Source organism: Choloepus didactylus, chromosome 4, assembly GCF_015220235.1.
Source record: "Choloepus didactylus isolate mChoDid1 chromosome 4, mChoDid1.pri, whole genome shotgun sequence".
Taxonomy (NCBI): domain Eukaryota; kingdom Metazoa; phylum Chordata; class Mammalia; order Pilosa; family Megalonychidae; genus Choloepus; species Choloepus didactylus.
This window is the reverse complement of record NC_051310.1, coordinates 170,950,042-170,970,002: the sequence shown is the minus strand read 5'-3', so window position 1 is coordinate 170,970,002 and position 19,961 is coordinate 170,950,042. Positions and strand designations below refer to the sequence as shown.

The 19,961-nt window shown below is 37.4% G+C and overlaps 1 protein-coding gene across 7 annotated transcripts in view; it reads left to right on the top strand.

The window, feature by feature from the left end:
* RALGAPA1 (Ral GTPase activating protein catalytic subunit alpha 1) overlaps positions 1–19,961 on the top strand; it is a 384,096-nt gene that overhangs the window by 127,045 nt on the left and 237,090 nt on the right. For all 7 annotated transcript variants that reach the window (XM_037834821.1, XM_037834823.1, XM_037834822.1 and 4 more), the window contains exon 11: positions 2,619–2,816. In XM_037834821.1, the coding sequence (XP_037690749.1) occupies positions 2,619–2,816 (198 nt within the window). The remainder of the gene's footprint in view (positions 1–2,618; positions 2,817–19,961) is intronic.

Here is a 19,961-nt window from a genome sequence, read left to right as displayed (position 1 = left end):
CTCTCATATGTTCAGAAGACAGCAATAGATGATGGATGATAGGGAGGGAGGGAAAGAAATAGCGATGCGACAGCATGTTTAAGTTGGTGGATTGAGCTATCGGGGGAGGGGGATCAGGGTATGATGAAATTCTGTGTATGGGGTTAGTATTGTTTTTGCAACTGTTCATATAACTTTGAGTTTATTTCAAAAAAGAAAAAAAAAAGGCTGTACCAGATTATTTTAAGCTGATACCATTACCTATGTGATTTTTCTATTGCCTCTTGTTCTCATTCCTCTTCCCTGTCATTTTCTAGTTATAATGAGAACTCCTCTGCTTACAAAGAGAAAATATGCTGAGCAAAATTGTTTTGGTTTGCCAAAGCTGCTGGACTGCAATGTACCAGAAATGGGTTAGCTTTTTCAATGGGGATTTATTAGATTGCAAATTTATAGTTTTAAGGCCATGAAGGTGTCCCAATTAAGGCATCAAGAGGAAAATACCTTATTGGAGGAAAGGCAGCTGAAATTTGGGGCTCCTCTGTCACATAGGAAGCATGTGGGAACATCTGCTGATCTCCCAGCTTCTGATTTCAAAAATGTCTCTCTTAGCTCCTGTTGGTCTTCCTTGGGGGCAAACTCTGGATTACATCATTTAGCTTCTCTGAGCACTTTCCAAAAATGTCTCTGCCTTACATCCTCCCATAGAAGACTCTAGCAAGGGGATTAAGACCCACCTTGAATGGGTTGGGTCACATCTCCATGGAAACAAATTAAAAGAACATAGGTTTTTCTGGGGTACCTGACAGCTCCAAACCAGCACTTATATAGATTCAAATATTCCTGTACCTTTGATGGAAATTTCTTATCAATTAGTAATTGATAACTGATTATCATTGGTATTCCTAAATTGTTTCTTCATGGGGTGATAAGGTAAAGATACGCAGACTTGAATGTTCTAGTTTCTGTGTCAGTTATTTCTCATTATAAATTTATAAACTGGCATTTTAGTTTTATACATCAGTTTTTTAGTCATGACTGTTTTCAGTCTGCCCTCAAGATCCATATTTAGTGTGTTGGCAAAATCATATTTTGGAGCTTGCAGTATAAAGGTTATACTCTGGTCGTTAGTAGATTCAGCGAGCCGCTTGGGACATTGTCTGACAGTTTGTGCAATAATAAAGTCTAGCTCTGGAGATAACTAATTTTTTTTCTCTTTTTTATTTAAAACTTTTTAAAAAAAACAAACATTCCCCCTTCCCCCTTTCTTCCTTCCAGTGATAACATCTAATCTGTTTTCTCTCTCTACAGATTTGCTTTTTATTTTTTTCAAAAAATAAGTTAATTTTTCATTTTCTTAGAGCAGAACGTCTTCAATATTATTTGAAGTTTTTATCTTTTTTATTTATTTCAAAGCATTTTAAGGAAGGATGAGCTGCTGCTGTAATTGTAAAATAAATAGCCCTGGAATGGACAATGTTGATCTAAATCATGGCACTGCAAGGAAGTAGGGATAATTTGAGAGTGGGAATGGAAATTGTTTGATGGAGGAAAGTAGCAAAGAATGTAGTTTGGTAAAGAATAAAAATAACAATAAATGAAGGATTATCAAGTAAAATTAAATACCCTGTTAATATTATACTTGAACTTTTCATCATTATCTTAGGGAAGTTGAATTTTTTGTTAGTTTCATTCAGATAAAATGAGGCCATCTGGCCTTGTGATTATTATTAGATACGTAAACTAATAACCCTAGAGTAGGAAGCAGTAGGTTTTAGGTAAAGGTCTTGTGATATTATAAAGGTAAAATTAATGGGTAATGGCTGTGAAAAGAAAAAGTAGAAATGGTTTTATTTCCATTTTTGAAAATTAAAAGCACAGTGAAAATGTTTATAATCTATGAACACAAACAGGCATAGGAAAAGGACTTTGGGAAGTGAGATTGAATATTTTTCCTGTTTTCTTCCTGCATGTCTGGATTGTATGAAAGTTTTGTTGCTGTGAGATTATAGTATTTTTGTAATAAGGAAAATATTTACTTTTTTCAAGTTAGGGAAACCCAGAAAGTACCTAAAGGAAAAAATAACCGTAAGGTATTCTTTTTAATTTTCTAGTTGATTTACCTTATTATTTGAGTTATATAACTTTATTATATGTAAAATGAAATATGAAAGTTTCAACCTTTTTTCCTTGTATATTTGATTTTTATTACCTCTTAGAAAAGGTTTAATTTTTTAATCTTTTTATCAGAAATTATATTACTAGCAATAATTTTAAAAATGTAAGTTACTAAAATGTGATTTATTATGAAAAGTTCTACTTACATGGAACTTTGTAGGAGTACAACTTTTCGTGGAACAAGGAGTATTGTTATTTTGAGATAGTGCAATTGAAACAAATCTTTGTTCCTTCCACTTGAAATCAATGTGTATCTACCAAAAGCCTTTCTATCTCAAAGTATTTACAAATTATTTGGAGAGAATAACTTTTGGCAACAATGGATTGTTTGCCTTTAACAACCAATAATCATTTATATCTCATATTTTATAAAAAGTTAGAAATGTATGAATTAGCAGTTTATGGCAAAGGAAGAAGTATCATTATGTTCTCATTATCCCTTTTCTTGTTTTTTCCACTAGGCATTTTTACTACCAATTTGTGAAGCAGCAGCTATGAGAAAAGTGGTAAAAGTATATCAAGAATGGATCCAGCAAGAGGAAAAACCTTTGTTTATGCAAGAGCCTGAAGAAATGGTGATCTCTTCTTCGGACTTACCTTGCATTGAAAATGTCACCGATCATGACATTTCGATGGAAGAAGGAGAAAAAAGAGACGAGGTAAAATAAAGTTTATATAGCTTAGTATAAGTTTAATAGATTAGATTTTCACAAAAGTGTGATAATATGTTAAACATATATTACTAAATAGGAAGGTATAGATAATTTCAAGTATATTTTACAATTTTGGTAAAATACTGTAAACAACTGCTATTTCAGTAAAATACTGTGAAGCTCTTTGATGACACAATTTTTAAATAATTAATGTTAGATTGAATACTGATTCTTTAAGTGATTGTTGAGATCAAAACTAGATGCTATTATAAAGGTGTAATATTTAAAATAGTGTGGTACTACATCAAAACAGATGTTGTAGTACACACTTCTTGGGCTGATTACCTAACTACAATTACCCCTTGCTTGAAAGTAGTGCTGTCTTATTCTAGGAGTGGGTACATACCAGCAACCAGAATATTCTGAATTCTTAATTGGGATTTTTTTGGCACTAGTACACTGGTTACAGAATGTGAGACTTCTTGACCTGGTAAAATAAGCTGGTCTGCAGTAAATAAGACTAGAGTTCTCTCACACAGGGGAGAAAATGAGAAAAGAGAATAGAGGTGACATTTGAGTTCCTGGTTCCATGTGCCTAAAGGAATTCTTATCTTTTGATTGTTTGACACTTGTCATGGGTCAGATTCTTCAACAGGCAGATGCTGAGACAGAGTTAGGGGTGCAAAAGTGTTAAAAGTGACTTATTTGTTTTGTCTGATTTGTCTTTTCACCAAAAAGTGGAGTCTGATATTGACATGTATCTTACTAAATCAGGATAGGACAATTTGGTAATGTTTATTTACCTTGGTGATTAAGTGAAATTTAACTAGGGATTAATATATGAATGAATAGGCAACATTCTACACGGATTAAAAGAGTCAGCATTTATTTACACACACACACAGAGCTAGAGCATCCTGTAACTAATAATGTAATAAGAAATATAATTGAAATAAGTAAAATTAATCATGTAAATTTTGAAATAATATCCACTCTTCTGTTTATTCTGTACCAATGAAAAAGATTGAATTTTCATATCAAGATAGAAAATAAAAACCAGTGGTAATTTGTTTTCCACAAACATTTTAGTCATACAACACCTATGTGTATTGAGCCTACCATGCATCATTTACTATCTTTAAATAAAATTGGTAGATAATATAGTCTGTGTACATACATAACTTAAAAACAAACAGTGCCCTAACGGTAATATAAAAGAGAAATAAAAGGAACAAAATTTATAACAAAACTCTTATATATTTTGAAGTATAAATATTCAGGCATAATAATACCAGAAGACCCATTCATCCCCCTACCTGGTCCCAAAAGAAAAAAAAGTGGAGAAATGGAAGGGAGAGATGAGGGAAGAAGAAAGGGAGAGAGGAAGAAAAGGAAGGAAGGAATTACTGTGAATACAACAGCTACAAATGCAGACAACAGAGGTGTGTTATATTGGTTGCTCAATACTGTAACCAGTCTTACCATTGGAGGTGTGATTTTTCAAAATGCCAACAATTCTTGCTAATGTTGTGGACCAAAAATAAAGGTACAGCATTTCATTGATTTATGTTTCTGCAAAACTCAACGTATATTAAAATTATTAAAAATTGGTGTTTACATATAAAATGGAGTTAGACTATAGAGCAGATAATTATAAATGTCTTGTTAATTCACATAGTGTCTGTGAGACATTTGAAATACAAGCAGGATGCAAGACAGGTTTCTTGTTTTGCTTATGTCCGGGACTGTCATACAGCTTGTAGGATGTTTAACATTCTCTGGCCCATTCTGTTCAATCCTGATAGTACGTCTCAATTCTTGTGACAACCAAACATCCTCACAAATTTCATAATTCCCTCTAAAGCAAGGAAACATCCTGAGAACTAGTGTTGGAGGCACAAACAAGAAAAGGCATCATCTCTCTCTTCACATAACATATGGTTTAGCAAGAAGACAAAAAGACAAAATAAAATAATTTTACTGCTATGATCCTAGAGCTTGAAAGAGAGAGTACCTAACTGCTTCAGAAAATCAGGGAAGGCTTCTGTGCTGGTTTGGATGTATTATGTCCTCCAAAATGACATGTTCTTTAATGCAGTCTTGTGGGGGCAGATGTATTAGTGTTGATTAGGTTAGAGTCTTTGGATTAGATTGTTTCCATGGAGATGTGATCCACCCAACTGTGGGTAATACCTTCGATTAGATTATTTCCATGGAGGTGTGGCCCTGCCCATTCAACTTGGGTCTTGATTAGTTTACTGGAGTACTTTAAAAACAGCCACACAGTCCCAGCCGCTTGCTGCAGCTTAGACATTTTGGAGATGACTGTTGAAAACACACTTTTGCTGACACTTTGGAGATACTAGCCCAGAGTTTCCCCCAGGAAGCTAAGCCTAGAGACATTTTGGAGAACGCCATTTTGAAACGCAACCTGGGAGCAAGCAGACACCAGCCATGTGCCTTCCAAGCTAACAGAGGGTTTCTGGAAGCCAATGGTCTTTCTCCAGTGCAGGTATACTCATGTTTATGCCTTGGTTTGGACACTTTTATGGCTCTAGGACTGAAACTTTGTAACCAAATAAACCCCCTTTATAAAAGCCAATCCATTTCTGGTTTGCGGAACAGCTTCATAGAGGAGATAATATAATATGAAGGGTAGATAGACAAATGGGCAGAAACATACAGTGAGAATAGCTTCTACAAAGGTGTGAGAAACTCTGCCGGTTTGAATGTATTATGTCCCCCAGAAAAAGCCATATTCTTTGATGCAATCTTGTGGGGCAGACATTTTATTGCTGATTAGATTGGAATCCTTTGAGTGTTTCCATGGAGATGCGCCCCACCCAACTGTGGGTGATGACTCTGATTGGGTAATTTCCATGGAGGTGTTACCCCATCCATTCAGGGTGGGTCTACATTGAATCACTGGAGCCATATAATTGAGCTAACAAACAGAAGGAACTCAGTGCAGCTGAGAGTGACACTTTGAAGAGGAGCTACAGCCAAGAGGGACACTTTGAAGAATGCACAGGAGCTGAGAAGAGAGTAGCTGCAGATGAGAGAGAGTTTGAAGACGGCCGTTGAAAGCAGACTTTTGCTCTGGAGAAGCTAAGAGAGGACAAACACCCCTAGAGCAACTGAGAGTGACATTTTGGAGAGAAGCTGAAGCTTAGAGAGGAACGTCCTGGGAGAAAGCCATTTTGAAACCAGAACTCCGGAGCAGATGCCAGCCATGTGCCTTCCCAGCTAACAGAGGTTTACTGGACACTATTGGCCATCCTCCAGTGAAGGTACCCGATTGTTGATGCATTACCTTGGACACTTTATGGCCTTAAGACTGTAACTGTGTAGCCAAATAAACCCCCTTTTATAAAAGCCAGTCCGTTTCTGGTGTTTTGCATTCTGGCAGCATTAGCAAACTAGAACAGAAACATTGAAAATATTTGTATTTGCTTGTAGCATAGAGCAGTTGTGAGAGAGTAGTAGGACATATGAGATAGGCAAGGGCTAGATTCTGCTCATTACCTTGTATGCCATGTTAATGTACTTTGATTACAATTTAAACACTAGAAATTGTCTCTGAAGAAGACTCTGAAGAATTATGAATAGGAGAATGGCTTGAATAGTACAAATTTCAGGAGGAACATATAAGGCCCATACAAGGCCCAGAGTGAAGGATAGATTGGAAGCCAGTCTGGAGGCAAGGAAACCAGTTAGGCCATATTAACAATGTTCACAAGGGGAAGTGGTAAGTACCTGATATAGGACAGTGACAGTTGGAATGGAAATATAAAGGAGGGGACAGATATGTAAGCTCCTTGGTGGTAAAATCAGTATGCCTTTGTGATGAATTGATTGAGAGAAATGCAGAGTGGGCAGGTGTTCTAGTTTGCTAATGCTGCCAGAATGCAAAACCCCAGAAATGGACTGGCTTTTATAAAGGGTTTATTTGGTTACACAGTTACAGTCTTAAGGCCATAAAATGTCCAAGGTAACGCATCAACAATCAGATACCTTCACTGTAGGATGGCTAATGGTGTCCGGAAAATCTCTGTTAGCTGGGTAGGCATGCGGCTGGCGTCTGCTCCAAGTTCTGGTTTCAAAATGGCTTTCCCCCAGGACATTCCTCTCTAGGCCACAGCTCCTCTTCAAAATGTCACTTTCAGTTTCTCTTGGGGCATATGTTCTCTCTTAGCTTCTCCAGAGCATGAGTCTGCTTTCAACGGTTATCTTCAAACTGTCTCTCATCTGCAGCTTCTCTCTCAACTCTTGTGCATTCTTTAGAGTGTCCCTCTTGGCTGTAGCAAGTTCGCTGCTTCTGTCTGAGCTTATATAGTGCTCCAGTAAACTCATCAAGGCCAATGCAGAATGGGCGGGGCCACACCTCCATGGAAATTATCCAATGAAAGATCTCACCCACAGTTGAGTGATCACATCTCCATGGAAATGTCCAATCAAAAGTCTCCAACCCAATCAACACCAATACGTTTTCTGCCCATCAAAGATAATGGCGTTTTGGGGGACGTAATACATGCAAACCAGCACAGGAGATATCCCAAATTTCTTACTTTTGCAACTGACATAGTTGCCATCCATGCTTATGAGAGGAATACAAAAAGGAAATTGCAAGTTTAATGGTGGTGGTCAAGGTGAATGGAGGGGTTAATAGGAACAGGAATGTTGTGGTTAATAAACTGACTTTAAGTATCTTGAGTTTGAAATGCTTCTAGGTCATTCAGGAAGAGTTATTCAGAAGAAACCTTATCATACGAGAATGGCACTCAAGAGAAAGGTACAACCTAGACCTGTTCTGTTGTATTCACTACTTGGAGAGAACTGAGTAAAATTTTTAAAATTTTACAGTGAGTAAAATTAGACTTTGTATGCTGTATTAGTTAGGGTTCTCTAGGGAAACAGAACCAACAGGAGATATGTGTAAATGTGAGATTTTATAAAAGTGTCTCATGCAACTGTGGGGATACACAAGTCCAAATTATGTAGGGCAGGCTACACATCTTATGAAGGAGTTTGATGAACTCTGCAGAAGAGGGTGAGGGTGGCTGGCTGAAGAAGAGAGATTCCGTAGGGTAGGCTGTGGGCTGGCACTCCGATGAGGGCACGCCGATGAGAGGCTGGCTGGCTGAAGAAGTGAAAGTTCTCTCTTCTCCCCTAAAAGTCTTCAACTGATTGGATTTAATCCAGCTGGTTGGAATCTCTCGTCATGGAAGACACTCCTTTTGTTGATATAATCGGCCACAGATGCAGTCATTTGACTGATGATTTAATAAATCAGCCTTCTGGTTCATTAACCAGCCATGAAATTTCCTTTCAGTAATGGTTAGGCCAGTGCTTGCTTGACCAGACACCTGGACACCATTACCTGGCCAAGTTGAGACATGAACTTAACCATCAGAGTCAACCCTTTGTTAACTTGGCAACTATGTACATCACCTTAAACCATAACTTAGTCTCTAAATAGAACACAGTAACAGGCATATGTTTTGCCTAACAATATTCAGCTGTGCTGTGTACAATCAGATATGCACTAAATCTCTCCAGAATAGGGTGCAAGTCCTTGGGTAGAATTCACTCTTAAACTTGATATCCTGTAACTTAAATACATCACAGTCCTCATTTCTGTAACTGGTTGTAGTTTATGTTTATGACTACCTTCTTCCGCTACCCATTCCATGTTCGCTTTACCCTCAGCAAGCACTTCAGCTGGCCATGGTTCTTTGCCTGGTGGTGTGACCCAAACCTTCACTCTTGAAGTTTCTGAGTCATTGATAGTCCTGCCTGGATTGGGTTGTTGCAGTTTTCTGTTGACTTTAATCACAAGGCATGGTAGTACTGAGAGTCACGCTAGGGGATTTCCTGTATTCCAAGAAAACTCTTCTTTATCGTCATTGTATAGTTGCAGTCCTATTTCCTTTGATAGTCAGGATCAGTCACCCCAGCCAGTACAGTAATTGCCTTCCTTGCCTGTTGATTCAGAGGCATGAGAAGCCCAAAGTGGCTAGGTGGCAGTATTAACTTCTAGTTCAATGGAATCATTATTGTGTCTCCTGGTGGGAACACTCCTCCTTTTGGAGCTAAGACTTGTAGACCAGCAGAGCTAAAGGTTGCAGGGACAGGAAGCAAAAATTTTCCTGGTGGATCACTAGCGGTGATAGTGAGTGGTGCCACTCCCATTTCCACCTCTTGATTCCTGGACCCGTGATTCCTGGCTATAAGAGAAACAGCACCATAGAGTGGACACTGATTTAGAACATACACAGCCTGCCTCCTGGAGAACACTGCCCCAGCCCTGCAAGTCATTGCCACCTAGTTGGTGCTATAATTGAGTCTTCAAAAGTCCATTCCACCATTCTGTCAACCCACCTGCCTCTGGATGATGGGTGTTCTAGTTTGCTAATGTTGCCAGAACGCAAAACACCAGAAATGGATTGGCTTTTATAAAGGGAGTTTATTTGGTTACGCAGTTACAGTCTTAAGACCATAAAGTGTCCAAGGTAACACATCAGCAGTTGGGTACCTTCACTGGAAGATGGCCAATGGTGTCTGGAAAACCTCTGTTAACTGGGAAGTCACATGGCTGGTGTCTGCTCCAAGTTCTGGTTTCAAAATGGCTTTCTCCCAGGATGTTGCTCTCTAGGCTTCAGTTCCTCACAAATGTCACTCTTAGTTGCTTTTGGGGTGTTTGTCCTCTCTTAGCTTCTCTGGTGCAAAAGTGTGCTTTCAAAGGCCATCTCCAAAATGTTTCTGTTGTTCTTCAAATTGTCACTTTTGGCTGTAGCTCCTCTTCAAAATGTTACTCTCAGCTGCACTGAGTTCCTTCTGTTTGTCAGCTCATTTATGTGGCTCCAGTGATTTAATTTAGACCCACCCTGAATGGGTGGGGAATACCTCCATGGAAATTATCCAGTTAGAGTCATCACCCACAGTTTGGTGGGGTGAATCTCCACGGAAACACTCAAAGAATTACAATCTAATCAACACTGATACGTCTGCCCACACAAGGTTACATCAAAGATAATGGCATTTTGGGGGACATAATGCATTCAAACCAGCACTATGGGGAACATGGTAAGACCAGAGAATTTCATGAGAATGTGCCTATTCCCTCACTTTGTTTGCTGTGAAGTGTGTTCCTTGATCAGAAGCAGTGCTGTGTGGAATACCATGATGGTGGATAAGGTATTCCGTAAGTCCACTGATGATAGTTTTTAGCCGAAGCATTGTGTGCAGGAAAAGCAAACCCATGTCTATTCTGGTTAGAACAAATTGCTGCCACTTCCGTGATTAAAGTGGTCCAGTGTAATCAACCTGCCACCAGGTAGCAGGTTGATCACCTCGGGGGATGATGCCATATCAGGGACTGAGTGTTGGTCTCTGCTGCTGGCAGATGGGGCACTCAGCAGTGGCTGTGGCCAGGTCTGCCTTGGTGTGTGGAAGTCCATATTTCTGAGCCTATCCAAAGCCTGTGTCCCTACCACCATGACCACATTGTTCATGAGCCCATTGGGCAATGCCAGGAGTTGCTAGGGAAAGAGACTTACTGGTATCCACAGAATGGGTCATCTTATCCACTTTATTATTAAAGCCTTCCTCTGCTATAGTCACCCTCTGGTGAGCATTCACATGGGACACAAATATCTTCATGTTTTTTCCCCACTCAGAAAGGTCTATCCACATACCTATTCCATAGACCTCTTTGTTGCCAGTTTTCCAGTCATGCTCCTTCCAAGTCTCTAACCATCCAGCCAAATCATTAGCAACAGCCCATGAATCAGTATACAAATGCATCTCTGGCCAGTTCCCCTTCCAAGCAAAATGAACAACTGCTCAAAGTTCCTACCAATGGGAGGATTTCCCCCTCACTACTGTCTTTCAGTGACATCCCAGAGTGGGGCTGTCATGCTGCAGCTGTACACTTTCGGGTGGTACCTGCAGGTCATACAGAACCATCTGTAAACCAAGAACAAGTTTTCTCTTCCTCTGTCAACTGATTGTAAGGATCTCCCTAAGAGGCCATAGCTCTGGGCTGGGAAAGAGAAAGTAATGTGGCAGAAGTGGGGGCCATGGGATTTGGACCACTTCCTCATATAACTTACTTGTGCCTTCAGGATCTGCTCAAGCCCTGTCTCATATATACCATTTCCATTTTATAATGGAGTGCTGCTGTGCATGCCCAGTTTTATGGCTTCACAGGTCAGACAGCACCCAGCTCATGATGGGCAACTCAGTTTTCATGGTAACTCATGAGACGCTCATGGTTGAGCGTTCTGCCTCTGCTAAGGCCCAGTAGCAGGCCAAAAGCTGTTTCTCAAAAAGAGAGAAGTTATCTGCAGAGGATGGTAAGGCTTTCCTCTAAAATCCCAAGGCTGCTGGGTAGGCCCTTGGAAAGGGCGGGATTCCCACTCTCTCAAGCCCTGGGGATAAAACGTCATTCTATAAATCACTCTCAGGCTTTAAAATCTAATGATGTATGCCCTGCAGGTTTTTGTAACTATGTATGTCCGGTGATGCCTGTTTTCCTTTCAGTTTCTCCCTATGGCAATGTGAATGCTTATCCTATGACAGACCCTCTTTTTATATTGGAAGCAGATAACTTGTTCTAAGTTTCACAGGTACACAGCCAGAGGGGAATTTTGCCTTAGCACAAACCATGCCTGTAACTGATTTTAATAAGACTGTGTACTTATCTGTTTTTACTGAAATGATTTAATTCAGTGAAATGATTGTGATTTTTTGATAGAATGAATGTATTTTGCTTTTGAAAGAATATGTCTTTCTGGGGTCCAGAGGGTGAAATGTGCTGATTTGAAATTATTTACCCCAGGAAAGACTGTGTTCTTTAATGCAGTTTTGTGGGGGCAGACTTATGATAGGTGGGATCTTTTGATTAGGTTGTTTCCATGGAGATGTGATGCACCAACTGTGGGTAGACCTTTGTTTGAATATTTCCATGGCCCATTCAGGGTGGGTCTTAATTAGATCACTGGAGTCCTTAAGAGAGCTGAAAGCCCACACAGACTGAGATGCTAGGAGACACAGACAGAAAGATGTTTGTGGATGCTAAGCTAAGAGATGAAACCCAGAGTTTACCCCAGAGAAGCTAAGAGAGGGCCCCAGGCACTTAGAGAGAAACATCCTGAGAGAACAAGCCAGAATGCACAGGACCTGAGAGAGAGAAGCTAAGAGACAGAAGCCCAGAGACATTTTTGAGAAAGCCATTTTGAAACCAGAACACAGAAGCAAAGGACTAGCAGATGCCAGCCTTCCCAGCTGACAGTGGTGTTCTGGATGCCATCAGCCTTTCTTCAGTGATGGTATCTTTTTGTTGATGCCTTAGTTTGGATACTTTTATGGCCTTAGAACTATAAATTTGTGACCTAATAAATCCCCGTTATAAAAGCCAATCCATTTCTTGTATTTTGTGTAATGGCAGCTTTAGCAAACCAGAACATATGCCTTTTCACCTGGGGGAACTCCCTAGTTTGCATAATTTGTGAGGACTAAAACAGCAGCAAAAGCTGTAGTCTTAGTGGTTGAAGTGTTGGAGGACAAAATACAGGACTGCTAGAAAAGCTGGTAAGTGAAGGAGATATCCAGGAAAGGAGGGATCCATCAAAAAGTCAACCCCAAATCGGTGTTAACATCTCTGATAATCTTGGCTGAATACTGGATTGCACATGAATAGGCGAGACTTAACAATTTCCAGTGAAACCAAACAACTGAACGGGTAAAAGAGCTGAGTAATTTCAGTTCAGCTTCTGTGTTCCTCAGTGAGATAGTTTGGAGTTGAGATGGACTAACTTAATTTCCTGCTAGAATAAAAATGAAGACCCTTCAGGATGTGTTATTAGAATCCAAAGATTCTGTAGTATATCATCCACAATGTTCAGTGTACAGTCTGTGTATATTGGATGTTTAGGTCTTCTCATTGAAAGTAAAGACATGATTGAAGGTATAGGAAAGTTTACCTATAGTTAACCTTGATATACCCAGATAGATACTAACCTTAACATAACTCAGATGTTGGGATTAGCAGACAATGACTTTAGAAATGCTCTCCCAAACATCTTCAAGACTTAAATATAATGAATATAAGGGCTCTCAATAGAGAGGGGAAAAGTATAAAAAAACAGAAATTCTAGAATTGAAAAATACAATAACTGAAAGAAAAAATTATTGGATGGCATTAACAGCAGATTGGAGATGGCAAAAGATATGGTCAGTGAACTTTAAGATAGATGAATACCAATTATCCAATAAGAAAAGCAGACAGAAAATTAATTTAAAACAGTTTCGAAGCCTCAGTAACCTATAGGACAATATCAGGCGGTTGTAATATTAAAAGCCATAGACATTATCAGGCAGTTGTAATAGCAAAAGCCAGAACAAAACAGAATGTCATCTTAAAGTGCCTAAAGAAATATATTATCTACCCAGATTTCTATTTTTAGCAAAATGAAGACATTTTCTGATAAACAGAAACCAAGAGAATTTATTGCCAGAAAACCTTCACTACAGGAAATACTAAAAGAAGTTTATCAGGTTGAAAGAAAATGGTACCAGATGGAAACTCAGATCTACAGGAAGGGATGAAGAACACCAGAAATTTCGGGCTTATGTATGAAAGGGATATTATATGTATAGAGGGGATCTTTATGCTTGAAATATACTTTGTATGAATCAGTACAGTGTTTTGTGTAAATTGACTGTAATAAGCTAAGTATGCATATTGTAATCCTTAACAGCAACCAGAATTATACAAAGAGTTATAGTGTAAAAGCCAATAGAGGTAAAATAGAATTCTGAAAAGTGTTTGATTCAGTAAAAACAAAGAGGAACAGAGGAATAAAAAGATGATGAAACAATCAATAGTAAGTAGTAAAATAGTAGGAGTAAGTCTTTCCATATCAATAATTATATTAAATGTAAATGGATTAACACTCCAATTTAAAGGCAGAGATTCTCAGATTAGATTTAAAAATCACAACCCAATAATAGGTTGTATAGAAGAGAAATTTAAATTGTAAAATCACACAGATTAAAAAGAGACATTGCTGTTGGTAATGGTAGCACAACATTGTGAACATAATTAGAAACACTGAATTATGTATGTGAATGTGGTTAAAAATTTCCCCTTTTAAGAAATTTAGCAAGTTTTATTGAGATATATTCATACACCATATAATCCATCAACATCTCATTGTATCATCACCAAGTTTTGCAATCTACCATCACATTCAATTTTAGAACATTTTCATTACTCCAAAAAGAAAATTAACAAGTAGACATAAAAAAAAAACAACCCAAAACATTCCATACCCTATACCCCCTCATCACTGACCCCTACTATTGCTGTGGTACATTTGTTATTGTTGATGAAAGAATATTAAGATATTACTGTTAGATGTGGCCTATCTCTCTCAGCATACCTACAAATAAACTCAGTACCCTCTCCAGTACATGGGCCATGACTCTCAGGGGTGTACATCTCCCTGGCAATATGGGACATGACTCCCAGGAAGGAGCCTGGCCCTGGTATCGGGATTTAGAATACCTTCTTGACCAAAAGGGGGAAAAGAAATGGAACAAAATAAAGTTTCAGTGGCAAAGAGATTTCAAATGGGGTCAAGAGGTCATTCTGGAGGTTATTCTTAGGCATTATATAGTATTCCTTTTTTTTAGTTTCTAGCGTGTTAAAATAGCTGATGAATCTGTTGAAGTGTAATCCAGTAGACTTGATTCTTGATGATTGTATAATTGTATAGCTTTTATCATGTGACCATGTGATTGTGAAAACCTTGTGACTGACACTCTACCCAGTGTATGGGCAAATGACTAATAAAATAATGACAAAAAATATATACATAATAGGGAAGGGATAAGGGGTTTGGGATGTTTTGGGTGTTCTTTTTATTTTTATTTATTTTTTCTTAATTTTGGAGTAATGAAAATGTTCTAAAATTGACTGTGGTGATGAATAAACAACTATATGATGATACCGTGATCCACTGATTTTATACTTTGGATGGGTTATATGGTGTGTGAATATATCGCAGTAAAATTGCATTTTGAGAAACAAAAGTATTACTGTTAACTATAGTCCTTAGTTTGCAATAGGTGCTCCCCCCCATTTACCACTCTATTATTTACTCTTTGTTCTAGTGTTGTACATTTGTATTAATTCATGAAAGAACTTACTTTTTTAATATATATTATTTATATTTATTGTTCACATATTTACTCGTTCTCATGCTTTCCATTCCTTTCTGTAGATCCAGGTTGTCACCTAGTATAATTTCACTTCAAACTAAAGGAACTTCTTTTTATCATTTCTTGTAGTACTGGTTTTCTGATGATAAAATCTGTTTGTTTGTTGTTTTTTTATCTGAAGATGCCTTTATTTTGCCTTTATTTTTGAATAATGTTTTCACCAAATACAGAATTCTTGTGTGACAGATTTATGTTTTCCTTATTTTGAATATATTGTTCCAGTGTGTTCTGGATTCCATAGTTTCCATTAAGAAGTCAGCCGTAAATATTATTGGTAATAGTATCATTTTTCTCTAATATTGCTTTCAATATTTTATCTTTCAACATCTTTGATTATGATGTGTGCAGGAATTTTTTGTGTTTATCCTGTTTTGGGTTTGTTGAGCTTCTTGAAAGTGCCAATTAATGTTTTCATTCAAATTTTGGAAGATTTTGGCCATCACTTCTTCAAAAAAAATGTTTCTGATTACTTTCTGTCTTTCTGGAATTCCAATTACATGTATGTTAGACTGCTTCTTATTATCTCATGGTTTTCTGAGGTTCTGTTCATTTTTCTTTAATCTTTCTTTGCCTCTCTATTCTTTGTATTGTATAATTTCTATTGATTTTTTTTTTCAAATTCACTAATTCTTTCTTCTTCTATTTCTAGTCTGTTAAGCCCATCTAGGATTTAAAAAAATTTTTAAATAGTTACTATATTTTTATACTCTGAAACTTTCATTTTTATATAATTATTACTCTGTTGAGAAATATTTTCTTTTAAATATTTGAACATATTTTCTTTAACTTTTTAAATATTTTAATAGCTACTTGGAAGTCTCTGTCCAACATCTGGGACCACTCAGAGTCAGTTTCTAACTTCTTTTTTTCCTGAGTGTTAGTCAGGAAACTTCCTGTCTTTTACATGTCTTGTAATATTTTGGTTGAAAACTGAACATTGTAGATAATATAACTACTCATGATTTTGTTTTGTTCTGAAAATTATTCGGATATTATTCTAGTATGAAGTTAACTTGCCTGTATTCAAACTAAAAATACTGCTTCCCCTTATGGTATACAGGGTGTGGTTTTTTACAGCTGTTTTTCTGGCCCAATCCCTTTAGATTTCCCTATATCCTTACAAAATTGGTGCTAAACCAGTGATTTAATAGATTTGAATAGGCTCACTCTCTCTGTGCTTTCTTGTTTCTGGGGATTTCCACCTAATTCCCAACATTTCTGTTGGCTTTTGACTCTGTATCATAATTGCCAAATCCATCCAGCTTCAGCTTTCTGCCACTTAGAACTCTGGAGGACAGTAGAGACTGGAGAAAGACTCCACAAACATTGAATCAGCAGAGTGGGAAGTCAGTATAGAGATCATGATGGCTCTCATGCCTGGCAGGTCCAGAATTCACAGGAAAGTTGCAGGAAACTTGACCTCCAAGAACTCATTTTTACGTTTAGTGTTAATCATAAACATTATCCACCACAAGGTTCACTGTGTTAAACAATCCCATATTTTAACCTGTAGCTTTCTTTCTGGTGACATAATATGACTCTAAACAACCCCTTTCAACCATTTTTACCTACAATTCAGTACTATTACTTATATTCCAAATAATGAGCTACCTTAACCTCTATCCATTTCCAAACATTTAAGTTTAACCTTGTTAAAAATTCTGAACATATTAGGCAACTGTTCCTCCTTCTCTAGCCTATTCTGTCTCTTGGTAATCTATATTCTATGTTTTATGAATATTGGTTTACATATTCTAATTAGTTCATATTAGTGAAATTGTATAATATTTGTCCTTTTGTGTCTGACTTACTTCACTCAGCATATCTTCAAGGTTAATCCATGTTGTCATGTGCTTCAGGACTTAATTCCTTCATACTGCTGAGTAATATTCCATGGTAGATGTATACCGCATTTTGTGTATCCATTCTTCATTGGTAGACACTTAGATTATTTCTATTTTTTGGCAGTTGTGAATAATGCTGCTGTGAACATTGGTGTGCAAATGTCTGTGTCCTTGCTTTCAGATCTTCTAGATATATCGAGTAGTGGAATTGCTAAGTTATAAGGCATCTCAAATATTTAGTTTTCTGAGGAATCTCCAAACCATCTTCCATTGTGGCTATACCATTTTCCATTCCTACCAACAGTAAGTAAGTGTTCCTATTTGTCCACATCCTCTCCAACACTTGTAGTTTCCTGTTTGTTTAATAGTGGCCATTCTTATGGGTGTGAGATGATATCTCATTGTGGTTTTGATTTGTATTTCCCTAATAGCTAGTAAAGATGAGTATCTTTTCATGTGCTTTTTAGCCATTTGTACTTCCTCTTTGGAGAAATGTTTATTTGTGTCTTTTATCCGTTTTATAATTTAGTTGTTTGTCTTTTTATTGCTGAGTTTAGGATCTCTTTATATATTTTGGATATCAAACCCTTATCAGATACGTGGTTACCAAATATTTTCTCCTGCTGAGTTGGCTGCCTTTTCACCCCTTTTGACAAAGTCCTTTGAAGCACTGAAGTATTCAGTCTTGAAGTAGTCCCATTTATCTATTTTTTCTTTTATTGCTTGCATTGTGGGTGTAAGGGCTAAGAAGCTATCTCTTATGACTAGGTCTTAAACATGTTTCCCTATATTTTCTTGTAGGAGTTCTATGGTATTGGTTCTTATATTTAGGTCTTTGATTCACTTTGAGGTAATTTTGTATAGGGTGTGAGGTAGGGGTCCTCTTTCATTCCTTTGGATATGCATATCCAGTTCTCCCAACAGGACTTATTAAAGAGACTGTTCTTTCCCAGTTTATTGACTTTTTGGCCTTGTCATAATCACTTGGCCATAGATCTGAGGGTCTATTTCTGAACTCTCTGTTCGATTCTATTGCTCAATATGTCTGTCTCATTCCAGTATCATGCTGTTTTGACTACTGTGGCTTTATAATAGTTTTAAAGTCAGGAAATATGAGTCCTTCCACTGCATTCTTTTTCAAGATGTTTTTGCTGTTTGAGATCTCTTTCCCTTCCAAATAAATTTGATAACTAGCTTTTCTAATTCTGCAAATCAAGTTGTTGTGATTTTGATTGTTATTGCATTGAATCCGTAGATCAGATTGGATAGAATTGACATCATCTTAATGACATTCAGCCTCTCAGTGCATGAATACGGAATGTCTTTCTATCTATTTAGGTCTTCTTTGATTTCTTTTAGCCATGTTTTGTAGCTTTCTATATATAGGTCCTTTACATCCTTGGTGAAGTTTATTCCTAGATATTTGATTCTTTTAGTTGCTATTGTGAATGAAATTTTTTTCTTAATTATTTCCTTGGATAGCACTATCCTGTAGGAACACTACTGATTTTTGCATGTGGATCTTGTATCACACCATGTTGCTGAATTCGTTTATTAGCTTAAGTATCTTTGTTTTAGCTTTTTTCAGTATTTTCAAAATATAGGATCATGTCATCTGCAAGTAATGAGAGTTGTACTTCTTCCTTTCCAATTTGGATACCTTTTATTTCTTTTTCTTGCCTAATTGCTCTAGCTAGAACTTCTAGCATATTGTTGAACAACAGTGATTACAGTGGGCATCCTTATCCTGATTACAGTGGGCATCCTTACTGATCTTAGAGAGAAGGCTTTCAGTCTCTTAACATTGAGTACAGTGTTAGCTGTGTGTTTTTGTTATATGCCCCTTTTCATGTTAAGGAAGTTTTCTTTGATTTCTAACTTTTGAAGTGTTATCATGAAAGGATGCTGAATTTTGTCGAATGACTTTTCTGCATCAATCTAGATGATCATGTGGTTTTTCCCTTTTGATTTCTTAATGTGTTGTATTACACTAATTGATTTTTTTGTATTTAACCACCCGCTTGGTTGTGATGTATAATTCTGTTTGCAAGTGTTTTGTTGAGAATCTTTGCATTTATATTCATTAGGAAGGTTGGTGTTTAGTTTTCCTTACTTGTAGCATCTTTATCAGACTCCGGTATTAGGATGATGTTGGCTTCATAGAATGAGGTAGTATTCCCTCTTCAAATTTTTGGAAGAGTTTGAGTAGGAATGGTGTTAATTCTTCTTGGAATGTTTGGTAATATTCCCCTGTGATACCATATGGTTTCTCCTGGAGAATGACAACCCTGAGCTCCAGTTCAAATTTTTTCATTTTTTTCTCCATTTTGTTGTTTTGTGTGTTCAAATTTGGTTTTTCTATCCTCTATTTAACTGATTGTTTCTTCTGTCTCTTCAAATCTGCTGTTGTGTGTCTCTAGTATATTTTTAATTTCATCTACAATATCTTTCATTTCCATAAGATCTGCTGTTTTTCTGTCTGTTCTTTCAGCTTCTTCTTTATTCTCTTCTTGTGTCTTCTTGATTTTCCTTATGTCTTTAACCATTTCATTGAAGTTATTTAGGAGATTTCTTTGAACATCTTTGATTACTTGTTCCAAATTCTTTGTCTCCTTTGACTTTTTACTTTGATCATTTGGCTTGGACATATCTTCTTGTTTCTTCATGTGCCTTGTGATATTTTGCTGGTTTCTGGGCATCTGATTTTCTTTATAAGATTATTTTGATAGTTGCTTTCCCTCTCTTTTCTAAGATTTTGTGGTTGCTTTGGTTTACATTGAATGTCTCCTTTGGCACTTGGTTCCCCAGCCAAACCAGGGCCAGTGTCTCACTCAGGGGTTGCAACCCTTTTTGGTAGACTCTTAGAGTGTGGGCAGAAAAGATGCTTTCCAGGCTGCACTTCCCCAGTCTCCCCAGCAGCTTGCTCTTTGGGGTCACCTGTTGCCCACAATTCTGCCTCTCCCAGAGCACAGCAGCCTGTTGGGCAGTGTCCAGATGGGCTCAAGGTTCCAGTTCAGGG